The sequence below is a fragment of the Aythya marila genome, assembly GCF_965140915.1.
Source record: "Aythya marila genome assembly, chromosome: 12".
In the NCBI taxonomy this organism is placed as follows: Eukaryota; Metazoa; Chordata; class Aves; order Anseriformes; family Anatidae; genus Aythya; species Aythya marila.
The window spans coordinates 3,011,227-3,028,490 of NC_139053.1; the positions used below are offsets into that span (position 1 = coordinate 3,011,227).

Here is a 17,264-nt window from a genome sequence, read left to right on the forward strand (position 1 = left end):
TTTGTTTTCACTTAATATTTTTAATAGCTTTTCTGTTTTTTGCTTCACTGAAAATCTGAAGGCTATTTGTGGTTATGTTGTTGCTGTTTTTTTAAGGACTGCAATTGCCTTGCAAGTCAAGCATTACTTTCAAGTATATTGCTTAAAAGGGAAGGACCGAATTTTATCACCAAGGAAGGTAGGAGCTTCTGTCATTTGAGTATCCTGAATATTTCAGGAAGCAGCTGTATTTTTAGTTGTAATGAACATGAATAATGGCTGTGCATGCAAGCAGTTCTGTAGCTATTTTCTTTGCCATTAAAGCAATTGCTGCATTAAATGGGACATGCAAATTCACAGTGTGGTGAGGAATGAGCTGCTAAGCATATGAACTCTTCTGTATCGTATGCAGTTGCTGTCTCTATTTGTAATTCTGAACACATGCATGTAAGAAATTGGGGATTTGACCTTGTATATAAAACTGAAACTAAAGACAAATTTGCGCATTTGTAACATTTAGTCTGAAATGTGTGAAACTATATTGAATTTTTCATTTTAATCTTAGGTAATCAGTTGTTATTTCAATATATCTGTAAAGTTTATTCTACTTGAATTTTATATTACGGCTTTGGGTTACAACACAAGATTTAAACTCATGTAAAATAATCCAGAACAGGCTACTTGGACTTGCAGCTTGTGCTGCAAGATTGTTTTGCTTTGTTTTTTTCCCCACAGATTTTGTTAGCTACCTCATACTATGTATGAGTACTTCTTGGAAAAAGAGGAACATTAAGATTCAATAATACTCATTTAGTTATTCCTCAAGCAGTGTAACTTAGCACTTCATGTTATAGATCCCTGCTTCATAATTTTGATAGAGGACAGCTGTTTCTTGTGATGAAGAATTGTCGTTTTGATATAAATACACATTATGTCAGTACTGCTGTACTAAGAATGTCATAGAAAACAATGTAAAGTGGAGTAAAAATCATTGTTTGATGCACAGTGTATTGTTGAAATACAGTGTCAATCCGAAGTCATGGTCTGAGCACATGCAGCAGGCTTTTCACCACCACTGCCTGTACTGTCGTTGGACTTCAAGAGCCTCAGTAGCTTTCTTTGGTTCTTAGTAGGTCATGTCCTTCCGCGCACTGGGAACAACTTGAGGCAGACTTACTGTGTAAGCAACCAACATAACCGCGTTTGACCACTGACACCGTTTAGGTCAAAGAAGTGTTGTTGTGCCTCTGACTGTTCAGACCTAACTTGTATAGATATCTTGTGCAATCCAGTATGAAACAGTAGATGGTGATAACCTCATTAATATGCACCTTGTTTTAAGCAGTCAGAGTCACTGACTAAAAGTTCCTGTCCTCTTACAGTTAGAGATTACTGAAATTGACATTAAATAATCACACAATCAATAAAAAATAAATCTGAAATTAAAAGCTGAAGAACCTTGTGTGTTCCAGCTGACAGGCACTAGCTATGATTTTGAGTCAACTTCCACTGTTGTTGCTACAGATGAATTTACCGTTTACCAGTGTCTGGCATCAGAAACACTGACATTCTATCTGAGAATTTAAAATTTAGAAGCTAACTGAAGCTTAAATAATATATTTGTCACCATATTTACTTTCAACATAATGGTTCCCACTTGATCCCTGTACAACTGGAGAGATACCATTACACCAAGCTGATGCAGTATGATCAACTGTGGACTGACACAAGAATGCTCTCTCTTCTTATTAATGTAATATCCCCCTGTACTTTGTCTTTTCCAAATGCTGGACTGTCTGCTTTGACTTTGAAGCAGTGCTCTTCTCATTTTCTGCCATCTTTTTTAAGTCATTTTTGTACAGCTTCATGCTAGTCTAATATATAGCACTTAACAAAATGTTCTCTTTGTTTTTGGCAGACAGAAAATCAGCTTAGAGAGGGAAAGTAGCAGTAATAATTATGTCGTGTGTATGTGTCAAATATTCCCAGTACTTTGCAAAAGTAATAATTAGCTTCACTAGAGTAGTGCTCTAATGTACCCGAATACCAAAGCTAGATCACACTGTACCTTTGGTATCTTTGTGGTCACTTTGTTTTGGTAATTCAGGGAAGAGCCACAAAGCAGTGCAAACCCCTCTCTTTCATACTCTCCCAGCTTCCTGTAAAAGGAAAGCCTCAAGTCTCGGATGATTAATCAGGTGATCTATTGTTCGTATACAAAGTTGAAAACAAATCATCTCTTGGATATCACAATGACAACCTTTGTCCAAACATAGCATCACTCGACTGAACTACACTGTCAAACACAAGACATGACTGATGCTGCTTTAGCACGAGAAAGTGCTTCATCCCATAACCAAAACATAATCTGCAGTTTGATGAGGATGTACCTTACCATGGAGATGTACCTTCTAGGCCAAATCATTGCATAAATTGATTTTCCCAATTTATCCCAACAATGAGCTATGTCATAACAGGAGCAGAAAGTCCAGCTGAAGTTTGGTTTGGCTTCTTGTGTAACAGCATACAGTTGAATGATAGGGGACTTAATTGTATCTAAGTCTTATATGTTAAGCACAATACCTAAGTGCTTTGCTAGAGCTGATTCAGAATTATCTGGTCTAATCAAAATTGCCTTATTTATATTAAAAGAAAAAGTATGCATCTCTTTAATGTGGATTTTTTTTGTTTGATTTTGTTTTTTTGATTTATTTTTTATTTTAAAAAATGTGTTTAGGTACTGTTCGTGAACATATTGAAAGAATCTATAGACGAGCTGGCAGCAAAAAACTCTGGTTTGTATACAGATGTCATTATGTTCCTTTTGGTTTACACCTTTCTTTTTTTTTTTTTCCTAGTGTGTTTACAGAAAGTAAAGCTGGTTCCCCTTACATGCTTAGAGAAGGGGAAGAAAGGACAGTTTTACTGACAATACTGTATTGTTTCATTGCAGCTGAAGATCTTGTCTGTAATGCTTAAACAAAAATGAGAATTATTTCCTTGGCATTGTTTTTTGAAATGCAGAATAGCAAGCTGTTTTTGTTATGAGAATTATTGGAGATGTACAGTTCTAGTTAAGCTCAAATAATGAGGAAAAAATAAGAATACTAATATTCTTATTTCTTCCATGGTATGGTAAAATAATTCTATTAGCTTTCTGTAGCAAGTCTGGTGATCAAATACAAATCAGTTAAGTTGATACACTTACGCAGTTTGCTTACTTCCCCTGAAGTAATTTACTTTGAGCCTGACTTTGTCACAATAACTTCAGAAGGTTTCAGAAACTAGGCTAGTATTTACATGTTGTTAATTAATTACTTTGCCTTGAAGCTCAGTAGAAATGTCATTTCTTATTATCAAAGAAGTGAGTTGAGCCTGTCCTGAATTCTGTTCTCTCACTCTGTAACTATTCATAACAGAAGAGACTATAAATTTAAAAACCATTTTTCATTTTAGTTAGTTCATGTAGTGAAATGGGCCTTTGCCGATAGTAAGGTAGAACCAAAATACCCTGACTGTGTTTTTTTAAGGAATAATAACCAAAAGTATTTTAGGAACAAAATATGTAAACTGTTTTTCATTTCTCTTCCATGATTGCCATGTGACATACATATAGGTTGGTGTTGCGCTACAGTGCTGCATTTGCACAGAAATTTTCTTCTTCTATAGCCCCACATATTACTACTTTACTGGTACATGGGAAACAGGTAAAGTGCCCAGAGGTCTGAAATGGAACTCCATGAGACTTTTTGGCTTTTTTGCATTTTGATGGTATCAGCTAATGCATTTTTGAGATGCTTTGCTCTTGATCTTAAAAAGTGCGTAGCAATATTCACAGGAATCAACATCGACTGTTTGAATTTTATACTAACACTATAGGATATTACAACTCTTTCATTATCTCTGGTAATGAATGATTCTTAGCAACCTCAAAGCCTGTGCTAGAAAAGCTTGAATACAGGTCTACTAAGTTTGCATTTTATCAGGAAAAATTGTAATTAAAGATATTTATATCTTTAAACGTCTTGTTGATATATAAAATTGTTTTTTTACACACAGCCCATCTGAAACCAAGCAGTTTACACAAGTCTTTTTTTTCCGTGCAGTACGTGTAAAACATTACCTCACTGGAAAAGAAATCAAAGCCTTCATGTTACATGTTGTACTTTCTCTTGCAACATCTTTGTGACGTGGCCTAAAAAGTTACCTTATTTTTGTTTGCTTATCTTGCACAATGAAGAAAATGTCACAAAAGAGAAGTTGGCATTTCATGCTTTTCAAGATGATGCGGAGAAAAGAACAGGCTTTTTATGGCATCTGTAGTTTAATGAGTTCTAACTAATTTATTTTTGATCCATTAACCTATATCTAGACTAAAAAATGAAAATCTAGACAAGAGAATATAAAAATCTGATCTGAATTCCACATTATAAATATTGTATGTATTCAGTTAATTTGGGGAGCTATGAATGCTGTGGCATACTTCAAAATTATATATGAATTCATTAAACTAGCTTTTGATATGTAGTGGGATTGCTCTGTTTTCTACCCTCAGGTCTGTTGTGCGCTTCGCAGCAAGTCTTTTAGGTAAACTAGTGGACAGCCTTGCACCATCTATTACTAATGTTTTAGTTCAGGGCAAGCAGGTAAGTCTTCAATTTTCAGAAATGTATTAAGGAGTGATAACAGAAAATAAATAAACGGCCTTTTTTCATTTTGAAGGCTGCAGATGCTTATTTTAAAAGTACCCAATAGTTTAAAATATCCTTTCTGAAGAAGAAAAAGCTAGAGAAAATCAAAATATATTTAATATTTGGATATACTATAGGCTAATAAATTTTTATAGATTTTAGTTTTCTGCTCCAAGCAGACTTTAATCATCGTTTCTTCCCTTCCTATGGAGGACTTTTAAATTTTTCTCCCAGTACAGTAGTATTAATTAAATTTATGCAGAACTATTTCCAAGTAGTAGTAATTGAATATTATGTATTTTTAGAATAAAATATATATGTATATGCAATTTTACTATGTCCCTATTATACTCCAGACTGAGGTCTGTGTGTGTGCCTCTAGCACTGTGCAGGCATAGAGGAAGGTGCATCTGCATGTAGCATGATTTTCAGCTGTTTATAACCAAACTTGCATTTGTCAATCCCTTTATAATAAATATCTTTATTATAGGAGAAAAAATAGTGTTATTGTGTTTCATTGACACTAGATTAAAAGCAAATTAAAGTTTTATTTATTAATCTTTATTTAATTTTTTGTGGTTGAACAATCCAGTACCAGCATTATAATATAATTTCTTAAAATGAAGGCTGTAACTTCTGGGATGCTATTAGAAATAAGAAAACAAAATTCAGAATGAAGCAAATTCCTATTTTTAAGTAAGCTCCAAAGCTCAATGCCAGAAATGAAACAACATCTAAACCTGCTGTCCAGGCTTGATTATACACCCAATGTTGAACCCAAAGCAACATTCTTGCATTTCTGTTTCCATATGGGAAAAAAAATCTCCATTTTTACTGTGGTCTTCACTGAATTTTGTTATTTTAATAGCATCTGCCTAACACTGTTAGCAACTGTCAAGAACTGACATCCAATTATTTTTGTGTTGTGAAACTTGTGCATGAAAAGCAGAGCTCATGAAGTTTAGTTTATGAATTCCTTCTATGGTGTTTTTATTCCTGTCTAAATCCTCTGAATTGTCTTCAATATACTGCAGGTGACACTTGGAGCTTTTGGCCAAGAGGAAGAAGTCATTTCTAATCCCTTATCCCCAGGAGTCATTAAGAACATCATCTATGAAAAATGTCATCTACAAGATGAAAGAGAAGCTGTGGTTCAGCAGGAACTCGTCATCCATATTGGTTGGATCATATCAAATTCACCTGAACTTTTCAGTGGCATGCTGAAGATACGAATTGGGTCAGTAAACTATCTGTTTTGCTTACTACTAGAATTGCAGGGGAATATATACGCTTCAACAGAGATTGTTACATTGCAAAAAAAGGTTATATATAATATGATGCAGCAAAATGGGTATGCTTCAATTTTACATTTCTAGGAAGCCTGCTTTAAATTATCATGCCAAAAGTGGGTACATAACAGGCCTTATATTTGCCAGTCAACAGTATAAAGTGGAGGAATGGTGGTCCCTATAATATCTTACTTGAAGCTTTCCGTTAATGTGGTGAACTGTAGGGTTTCTAAATGCTTGATTTTTATCAGGTTAGGGCTTCAAAACCAAAAACACTGTAGTGGGATTTTACAGATGCATTTTGTACAACAAATGGTTAGTAGTAAGCACGCAACCTCCAGGTCACCCTGTCCTGCCAGTAGTCAACAGGCACAATGTTCTACCTGGATCACCTAGCAGTCAGTGGCAGTAAAGCTTTTCAACACTTTTTGCTCACTCAAGCAGATACTTGTGTATGTAGGTTTGGGGCGAATGGGTAAAAGGGGGGAGACTTTATAAATGGAACAATCTAGGAAAGATACAGCATGAATTTGATTCCCTTCTGAAATGAAAAAATCCTCCAAGACAAGATGTGCTTGTAGTTGCATTCTGTAGTTTCCAGTAAGTGCTGAGCTTTTAATATAGTTTTAATATAATGAGCTTGAAATACAATTTTGTCTAATTCAGTCTTAAAAGTCCAGTAACCATGAGCAACAAATCCCTTGGAGATGGTGTTTCAAGATACTTAAACTATTTCTTTTCAGAGCTTCAGCACAATAAGCTGCATAAAAAGATAGCTTGTTCTTCTACAGCGTTCTCTGTAATGGGAACTTCAGGTAACAAAAGCTTTCTGTAGTTCAAATGCGTGTAGCATTTCAGACATCCCTAGAATATTGTAAGGCACCTAGGTAGTGAATCTGAGTATCCAACACCTGGCATAATGAAGACATAGTTCAAGAGCAGATCTCTACACAAACATGCATCTGCCATGGTAAAGAAAAACCTGATTGATCCTATAATGTGATGCTAAAAGTCTTTTATTCTTGAAAATGAAAAATTACTATCCTTATTACAGACATGCACAATGCTTCTTGACTGCTTATCAAGGTTAAGCTATATATAGTTTAGGAACCACAAACATGATTCAAGCCTGAAACATCATTTACCAAATTGATTGTTCTTCTTAGTTCTTTGATAATATGACTGCAAATAGTTCATGCTTCAGTGCTATCATATTCCATGGTATCTGCATTTACATTGCTATCTACAGTGCTATCTATTTTTTCACAGTTAGGAACAGACAAATGCATTTGGCTAAGTAACCTCTATGAAGAGGACAGGTGCTACTGACTGAACTTTACAGAATTAGTGAATAGCCTTTAAGCTTAGAACTTATGTTTTCCCTATCAAAAAATACGGAACACTTGACATTTCAGCACTGGAGGTAGATACCAGCAGTCTTTTTTCTACCATGTAAGATTCCTATTACTACATTAGAAGTACTCCCCAGTCATTATAAAACCAAAACCTTCTCAATCAAATCACCTGTGTTACATCTAACTGCAAGTACATCTTTCACTTAAATACACTTTCTGTAGCCTCTATAGGTCCATGTTATTCCTCCTCTTCCTCTTCCTCATTCTCTGCAACTAATCCCTTTTTGCAGTTTTTTGTTTTCTTTCTTCCAAGCTTAATTCTAGAGATTCAATTTCCTTTTATTCTAGTGTTATCACCCACTCCAGTGAGCAGAATTATTAACCTTCTCACAGAACGAGTGTTCCAGTTTGATAATGATTTGATTTAGTGTCTTGTTATTGATTTGTTTTCAGGGTTTCGTGTTGAAATAGATCAAGTTCTTGACAGTCCTATTACTGTAAAAACCTCCAATCAACCAACTTCTACCCACCCCTTATCTGTGAAGTTTGGTAGGAGGTCCACTCCTCACTTTGCGATGTCACATAGCCCAGTGTAAACAGAAAAGACTACCGAATGACTTGCATAAAGATGTATTTGAGAAAAACACAACAATTCCAGTCAGTTCTGTTTGTTAATCTTAGTAACAAGAGACAAATGCTATTCACACAGTAAACTAAGTAAAAGCAGTGTGTTCTGGACAATGTAGCATGCCCATGTTGCCTCATACTCTCCTCACATCTTGTACCTTCAGTGAATGATCCTAGAAACCTCAAATGTAAAACAACATGGAATTGGTTGGCCTGACAAAATTCTATGCAGTTATATTAAAAAAATCCTTCAGTACAAAAGTCTGTGACTTGACTTAGGGAAACAAAAAGTCTTTGTAGGTCAAGTAATAACATACCTTCAGAATGTGGCTATATTGCTGACAAGGTAAATATTTTAGCAATACTTCACTTTTCTCTCTGATAAACAGAGTAAAACAGCTCTTTTGACATATCCCAGACTTGATTGTGTGTTGTATGGTAGGCCATGTGAACAAAAACTAGTGAAGTTTCTTTACCCTTTTGACAGAAATAGCTACTTGAACTAAAACAATGTGGATGTTCAGTTACTCTGCTTCATATGTATTATTTCATCTTTAATATTACATTTGAAGCTGCAGCATTGTTTTATATTACGTGCAGAAGAAAAACCAGCATTTTCCATCAATAACTTGCAAAGTCCTGATTCTCAAGTCCCTAAGGTTGAAAAATCATCAGTTTCTAAGGTTTTATTTAATCAATTTATTTTCAAAAAGGAGTAGCAAAAGAACTGTGATAGACTGCAAAAAGGGGCTTCAAAGGCTAAAACTATTATAATAAGCCTTGAAGTTTTTTTCAATGTAAAACAATTTAATTTTCTTTCCTAAGCTCATCAGCAAAATGCACATACTGTCAAGACCATAATTTTGAGTAGGAATTGTAACATCAGAAATCAGGTAAATTTTGTTTTAATGAACGTGGAATGTAGGAAGATATGTAGTGAATATATCTTCCCTGTGAAAAGTATGCTTCACAACCTATTTCTTAAAAACTATGCAATATGATATAAACTGAAAGTCATAAGGCAAACAAACGCAAAATCTGAGCAAATGCCACAAAACAGTAAGAACAGTAGAGTATTTGATGCTATAACCATGTCCTGACAGCAAAAGAATACAAACAGGATGACGTGGAATTTTCTTGAGGTATTTTACTGGACTAAATTTTTATCTTTGCAAATGTTGTATTTAATTAATGAATGTTTTCCTCCCTTTACTGCAGATGGATTATCCATGCTATGAAGTATGAATTGAAATTCCGTGCCGGAGATATGCCAGCCAAGGACCTGTACCAGATGTCCCCTAGTGAAGTGAAGCAGCTTTTGCTGGATATTCTTCAACCACAGCAGCAGGGGAGGTAATGAGATGCGTGGAGTTCGTGTCACCTGTCCTCATTCCTAATAGACTGTTCAAGTAATTTGCATTTCTGAAATACTTTGTATACATCTTAAATCAGCAGGTATCTGCAATCAGTAGTAACACTTACTTAAGGAGAGGTAGAAAAGGTGCACTTTTTCATTCTTTCATCTGTATCCAAGTTTTACAGTTGTTTCTTTTGTAGTGCAGCTTAATTTTTCACCCTTATCCTTGTGAAAGCCTTAACTTACAGTAATAATCTATATGATTTGGCAATACTGTGAAGCATTATATTCCTCAATGTAGGGAAAGGAGTCAGAACTAGTCAATACTGCCTACTTAAGTAACTCATCTTAAGGAAGACAAAATTAAGTTTGTCTGCTGCTCAGGGCATTTTTTTTCTAGCTTATATGAATTGGGAATGGATTTTCTCTAGAATACTGAAGAGAGAGCTTTGCTGCCTGAAACTAGTTACAGTTTGGAGAAAGGATTATAAGTTGCCAGAAAGAGCATTCATTGTGATGCAGGCATGCAAGAAAAAAAAGTTAAAATTACAATATTTCCACTTACCTATATTGAAAAGACTGAAGTTAAAAGTCCTCCCATAGGTTTTACTTCTAGTTAAATTAGATTAAACTTTGGCACATAATACTGCTGATAATTTTTCTAGTCCTTCACTGACTAGATGATGGCAACTACAACTTTTGCTCACATCATACTATTTTGTTCCTGCCCAATTCAAAATCCACTCTATTTTTTAAATCCATTCTATTTTTTAGATCTGTAGTCTTTTAACGCTTGAGAAACAAACTCCTTAATGTGGTCTCTGTTCCCTTTTATTTAATTTGTATGATGTGGAATCTCTCTATAGGCCACTATACTATATATTCTGTATTTTCTCACATGCTTTTCAGTGTCTCTGTTGCAGTTATTAATACCAGCTTTTTAGTTGCTGTCTCGTGTTGATGTTGATGTTATTTCTCTCAAAACCTTAACAAAAGTGTTAATTTACTTGTAATCAGAGCTCTGCTTCAAAGGGGAGTTGTCAGTACTCTTACCTTATGAAAACAGTTCCTCTACTAAAAATTTGCAAACTAACAGTGGACAACAACGTTTGGGAAAACTTTTCTGTTAAGTATGTGCAGTACTGCTACTCAAGACTAATCCTGTACTTTGAAACCACCAATACGAATCATATCGATGGCTGCCAGTTCTTAGAATTCTGTTGCTGATCTATCAGACGTTTTTGTCCCATGCTAATCTACCTTTAGCAATTGTGCTGAAATGCATTTTTCTAACCTGGTATTTGAAGTAGGATGATAGCTTTTTCTAATCCACTACCTACCACATTTTATATTTTATGGATGTGGAATTTCTTTGAGCTATATTTATATAATCACTTGTTTTGCCTATATGGTATGAGGAAACAAGTCTTACTATGATAGTTAATAAAATGGATTTTTTTTTTCTGAGCTTATAAATTTGCCTGTCATGGGAACCAAACAAATTTTGTTGCTAAATACACAGTGGCTTCTGTTTTATGCATGTTTTGGTCTTCTGCGACTTAATTGACAGTCATGATGAGTTCAGTCTATTACCTTTACTGTACTGCAATGGATAGACTTCACAGTTTCTTTGTGTGTGTGGCTTTTTTTTTTCCCTCCAGGTACATAAAGCACAAACACACACATAAGAATGACATTCTAACCACTACTTTCTGAGCATCGTGATTTTATTCTCTTCAGAGCCTAACATCCCAGGCACAACATGTACTGTGTATGCATCATTAATAGGTGTTTGCTATCACTGCTTACCTTACTGGCTTATACCACGGAACATGTGACTTGGTTCAGAATCTGAAACAGCTTTTTGTTTCCAACTATCAATTTCATTTGTCCACAGAGGCTGGCTTAACAGACGACAAATAGACGGTTCTCTGAATCGAACTCCTGCTGGATTCTATGACAGGGTGTGGCAGATCTTGGAGAGAACTCCTAATGGTTTAATAGTAGCAGGGAAATTTTTACCACAGGTAAAACATGCACAGGTGCTCAATTATTTCTGCTCTACATTAACAATAATACCATTCACCATTAATTGTAATATTTATTGTACGCCATAATATATACTTCAGGATAATTTGTTCCTTTTCTGATATATATATATAAATTTTAAATTTTAAATATATATATATATATATATTTTAAATCATACTTACTTTTTCGTTCTGAGTAAAGTGCAAATAGGATAGAATGGAAGTAATTTACTTCTGTTATAACATTTTTGTAGGATTATAAGACTAAGACGCCCTTTCCAAGTCATGGAGTCCAAAGCTGTGCTGTCACAGGCTCTGAAATCTGCTTCGTATTTGATGCTGCAGTGGTCATATTTTTTTAGCTGTGTATTATTTATTTAGCAAGCACACAGGCTGTATTGGGGTGGGGAGTGACTTAATGCAAACAATCTTTTCTCTGTAAAATTATTATTCATTTTTCAGCAACCAACTTTATCGGATATGACGATGTACGAAATGAATTTTTCCCTCCTAGTTGAAGATATGCTGCAAAATATTGACCAGCCAGAATACAGGCAAATTATTGTAGAGGTATGTGGCCTACAGTGGAAGGAATTTCATAATGTGCATGTGTGTTTCTGCTTAAAATAAATAAATAAATAAAATTTGTAGAAATATAATTTTAAATACAAACAATTGCTTCAGTGCTTTCTCCAAGCATTTTGTGTGATTAAACTGATTACTGTTAGCATGCTCAGAATATATTAAATTTTCACTGTTTTCCTTCTTTAGCAAATAAGTAAATACTAATGAGAGTGCCAATATACTTACGAAGACTAATTGTTATATTAAGTCCTTAGCCTGTGCCTTTTCTTAGTGATTTTCCAAGTCTAGGGAAAAATGTGCTCTAAAACATCAGTTTGCCCTGCAATAGCTTCTTCTTTCCCATTTTGCTGTAGCTTTCTAGCAAGCTGCTTTGTGTTACTGACTCAACTTTCAGTTTCCTAGGGTTTTAAAGCAAGAGACTTCTTTAAACTCCTTCCCGCACCAGTGCAGCTAATAATGGATACTTCTAGAACAGATCAAGAGCATATGTACCTTTGGTAACTGACATCTGTGCTGTCAGCAGTGTTCATTGTTAGTTCCCAAGCATGTGTCTCTGATGCCTGCGAGTTTTTTTCCCACAGTAAAATTAATTCAAATCCATCTCAATTCTGGCTAACAGCTAATGGTCATGCTGCTTGCTGGAACATCTCCAATTTTTGCTAAAAGAAAACAAAGTTATCAAAAACAAAGATGACCAATATAGATTCTACTGCCTACTTCTATAGGTCACTCATGATACTTGTCTTCCTATTTTAAATCTTTTAGATATAAGAACTGTACATTTTCTTGAACCAACATTTTTTGTGTCTCTTGGCTTTGCTGTTTATGAACTTTGCCATAGTGCAATTATCCCATGTGTATACATCAAAACATCAATAGCTGAGGTTCACTGCTGCTTTTCACTCTCTCCATTGCCTGAGCACCATTGTTTGTGCAGCCTCTCACTTAACTGAATAAGCTGGAAAATAACTTGACTCCCAACGTGAGATGTTAATGTCAATCTTTTCTGCAGTGTCCTTAACTAGGTAGTCACCAGAAATTCTAACTTTTCATGAAGGTCAGCTTTTTTTCAGTGACTCTTTGATAAAAGTCACAGTTCTTTTATCTACACACTTACCTGTGCCACTATTAAATTGCTTCCTGCTTGAAACAAGCATATGCAGTTATTTACAATGCTTTTTGTATAACCTGAATTTTAACAAATTGAAGTCTTACCATCTTCTTCTTCTGCCTTCTAGTTGTTGATGGTCATATCTGTTATTTTGGAGAGAAATCCAGAGTTAGAGTTCCAGGACAAAGTGGACTTGGACAAAGTGGTGCAAGAAGCATTTCGTGACTTTCAGAAAGATCACAACAGGTCAAAGGAAGATGAGAAACAAGTGAGTAAACTACTTGTTTTTAAGACTTTTATAAGACAGTAAGTGTCTTATAGCATCTACTGTTCTTGTTGAAGTTTGCTTTATTTTTAATATTGTGCAGAGAAAAAACAAAAAGCAAATTGATAAGGAGTTCAGAATAGAACACAAATACAAATGAATATACCCAGATGCTGCATAAGTCTGCCAAAAGCCTAAAAGCAGAGGTAAAACATGCACTTACTTTGTTTATTTGTTTCATTTGTAATTGTGAATTCAAAGCAATAGAGTAAGGACACTCACAGTGTTAGCCAGCTCTGAAACGGATAAAGCTGAAATGCTTAGGATGTTCACTAAAACAGTAAAGAGGTAATTGCAGTGCAAAACTAGAATAGTTTTCTAGTTTAGAATACCAGAAATTTGTAAGGAAGCAAAACCTAATGCTCAGCAAGTATGAATTTAGGATCTTAGTTACTAAGATACTAAGAAAAATTTATTAACCAAAGAACTCATTGACAATATTAATGTAAGAATTTTAAAGCCAAAACTGTTAGCTACTGATTTTTCCACTATGGTTGCATTCACAAGCTAGCAAGCTTTTAATCTTTAAGGCTTAAAAACCAAATAAACAAAACTTGATCATCAAGTAGTTTTTAAGATTTACTTCACTAGGATTTCAGGTTTTATGCTTTAAAGGGCTGTAAGCAGTCTCACTACAAGTTTTGGTGCCTCAGAGCTCAGTAATTCTGTAGTAAAGCCAGGTTCACTTGACTGGTTGAAGAAAGAAATGAGTCAAGCAGTAGGACAAATCCCTCTGCTACTGAGGATGTTCTTGCTCGCTCGGTCTGGCATTGTATTGTGCACAATATATTCAGAGAAATCTGTGCTAGCCCTGAAAAACCTATTGGTTCATAACACTTATATGCAAAAGCACTGCCTGTTGTTTAGCTATTTAGAGATGAGGAAGAATGTGGTGCTCAAGTATTTTTTCAGAAGTTTTAAGGTTCACTTTCTTGTAACTACTTTTGTGTAATGAGACTTGAAAGAAAGCCACATAGCCTTAGCAACACGTCACCTTGCACAATACCTTTGTTTTTAAAAGGACATAGTTTTCTTTAAATTATGTTTCTTTTGGCCTCATCATTTTGTGAGGGTAATGATTTTGTGGTTGCAGCCATAGCAAAACCAGACATATCATCCACACAAATGGCTATTAAGTGCCAGCTCTGCACGCTATCTTGTTATATGCTACCAATTACAGTGACAGGCTGGAAATCCCTATGGCTGTAAACTGAAAGAAAAATCCTATGCAAAAAATGATTTGTACTGATGCTGCCCTAGCTTCCATTTAAGTGATGAATTTTCTTTTTTTACTAAACCAAGACCTAGTTAGAATGATGCCTTTTGTCTGTTAAAGAGAAATCCCAATTTAGAGTTGTGATTAGTATGTTTAAAGAGTTGGAATTTCCAACAACAACATACATGAAAAATTTCTGAAACATTAGCGTCCTTCTTCCAAAGTATATGCCCAGTGGAAGTTAACTGTTGCCTATCTGATGATATTCTGTCTCAGGTTTTCGTAACAAATACTGCTAGGAGAACTCGTAATTTGTCTGAAAGGTGTTCTTCCATTCAACTGGTTTGCAAATATTTTGATTTTTTCCCCCTTTGAACATGTAACTAGTATTAAAAGTGATTACTCCAGTAATTTCAAACACACCCTAAAACTACAGAAGTCTCATAGTTTCATCACACAATTTCTACCCTTGATTTAATAATATAATTGGAAAGTTTCCTGAATTGAAGAGTTGAACCTTTATTATAACAGCCAATATGTAATTGGAGAAAAAGCAGCTGTTTTAACATCATTAACTGAGCAAAACAGGTGTTCAGTGAAGAAAACCTATTTGCTAATCTTATCTGATTAACGAAATGCTAACTGTGGTTTAGTTTACTTCTTCAATTTTTATTTTTAAATAACTCTTTAGTCAGTATCTCTGCACATGCACTCATGGACCTGGATCACAATCATATTGTGGTAGCACAGTAAGTTACCACACAGTAGTCGTTTATCTGCGTGTTTTAAGATAGCAATTGTTCTATTACAATTGAACAATACGAAGAAAGTAGCACTGGAAAATTCAGAAAGGATATAAATACTACAATATGCTTTATTAATGTTTTCCACATGTTCAGATAGTACATGTAGAAAATATCTGAAAATTGAGCAGAATTATACTATAGCTTTACCGTTTGAAAAATACATTTGCATTTCTAACATATCCATGATGTTTCTCCTGTTCACTTGAGTTTGTCTGCCTTACATAATCAACACTTAACAGAAACATCTTTTCTCTTTCCTGCAGGATGACATGACTGCATTCTATAACACTCACCCAGTCGGAAAAAAGGGAACATGCAGCTACTTGAGTAAGGCTGTGATCACCTTATTGCTGGAAGGGGAAGTGAAATCAAGCAATGATGATCCTTGTACTGTTAGCTAAAGCTTCAAATACAGCATAGGAGTTGCTGCTTTATTTAGGGTTCTATGTATTTTGCATGCACGTATTAAAATACTGTTTTGAAGAGTAACCCTGGCTAGTAATACAAATATGTATACCATCCTTTGCTAAAAAAAAAAAAAAAAGTGCCATTAAAGACACGAAGTGCACCTTAATTTTCCTTTCTCAACTATGCAGCATGATACTGGAAGCACATGAAGTTAGTCCTGTGATATCTTAATTAAGTAGAATGGTATTGTACCTTTGATATTAAATTTATGCATTCACCATAACTGGTATCTTAGGTATAAGGACAGAATCTTACACTGTATTTCTCTCTTATTTATTTATAATTACAAACAAGTTTATTGTAAATTCTAAATTAAATTCAGAAAATACTGTAGTTAAATAATGCATACCAAATTGTGGAAATGCAAAACCTAGATTTTTTTTGTTGTTGTTTTTTCACACAAAATAGAAGTAAAATAATTAAGAAGTTGTTATTCTTAGAAAAAAAAAATCAGTTCAATTAACAGCAGGCATTTAGTTGTTTGGGTTTTAATTTACCACTTGATACACAGGTTTCATTGTGAAAGAATGGCTTTTTTTAAGCTCTAGCAATACACATCACTGTAGTTTCCCAGTTTAAGTATCTGTATAAAGGGAAACACATGATAACAACATAAATAGTTTTTATAAAAAAAAAAAAAAAGCAAGCAAACTGTATTTAAAATTAGTATCACTGAAGAAAAAGCTTTGTATTAAATGAACTATTAATGCATGAAAGAATTCAAGATAAATTTATTTGTCTCCCAAATGTGTGAAAACATTGTATGCTAAATGCTTTATTTTGGTAAAAGTAATAAAAATAAAATGCTTTAAAAAGAGAACTTTCAATAAAAATACTTTTAGAGTTATACACAGACTCTCACTGAGTTTAGTGGCAACCTTTTAATGCGCTACTGGGTGAAAACCACTTCTAAAGCTTTAGAACTGGTCCTAAAACATTTTAGTAATGGAATTTACAGACAGACTACAACTCAACTGTCAATAAATTGTTGCCATTTTGATATTAAAGGCAGGCAATTCAAGTCAGAGGGCAAAACTAATGTCAGAAGTGATGGAGTGAAGCTCAGTATGAGAGAAGTACTGAGAAAGGCAGTGGTTAGTACTTCCCTGATTTGCAGAACTTCCCTAGCAATCACAGAATCAATCCTTCTTAAACCAAAATGGTAGCAGAATTTGCTTTTGAAGGAGGACAGTAAGCTATTAAGAAATATGCAGAGAATTAGGAAGGTCAGAAAAGCTAATTTTGGGTTAATAGTCAGGATAGTGGTCCTACCACTCATCCTTGCACTTAACCATTCAGTGGAGGGTGGTTCATGGGAATAAAGGCTAACACAGTTTAGTGATTTCTGGATACATTGAGTGTTAGTATGTTTAATATTGTGTAAGGGGCTATAGAATTGCTTTATCTACAGCAAGAAGGTAACAA

General features: G+C 34.6%; 1 protein-coding gene across 5 annotated transcripts in view; it reads left to right on the top strand.

The window, feature by feature from the left end:
- The window catches only part of PHKB (phosphorylase kinase regulatory subunit beta), a 76,561-nt gene extending 59,881 nt beyond the window's left edge, over positions 1-16,680 (top strand). For 4 of the 5 annotated variants that reach the window (XM_082770232.1, XM_082770236.1, XM_082770234.1 and 1 more), the window contains 9 exons: positions 97-178; positions 2,717-2,774; positions 4,535-4,625; positions 5,705-5,907; positions 9,160-9,294; positions 11,196-11,325; positions 11,791-11,898; positions 13,152-13,292; positions 15,635-16,680. In XM_082770232.1, coding sequence (XP_082626358.1) covers positions 97-178; positions 2,717-2,774; positions 4,535-4,625; positions 5,705-5,907; positions 9,160-9,294; positions 11,196-11,325; positions 11,791-11,898; positions 13,152-13,292; positions 15,635-15,772 — 1,086 coding nt within the window. In that variant the 3' untranslated portion in view covers positions 15,773-16,680. Of the gene's footprint in view, positions 1-96; positions 179-2,716; positions 2,775-3,595; positions 3,687-4,534; positions 4,626-5,704; positions 5,908-9,159; positions 9,295-11,195; positions 11,326-11,790; positions 11,899-13,151; positions 13,293-15,634 lie in introns of all 5 variants that reach the window. The other variant, XM_082770233.1, reaches the window with a different exon arrangement.
- The last annotated feature ends 584 nt before the right edge of the window (positions 16,681-17,264 follow it).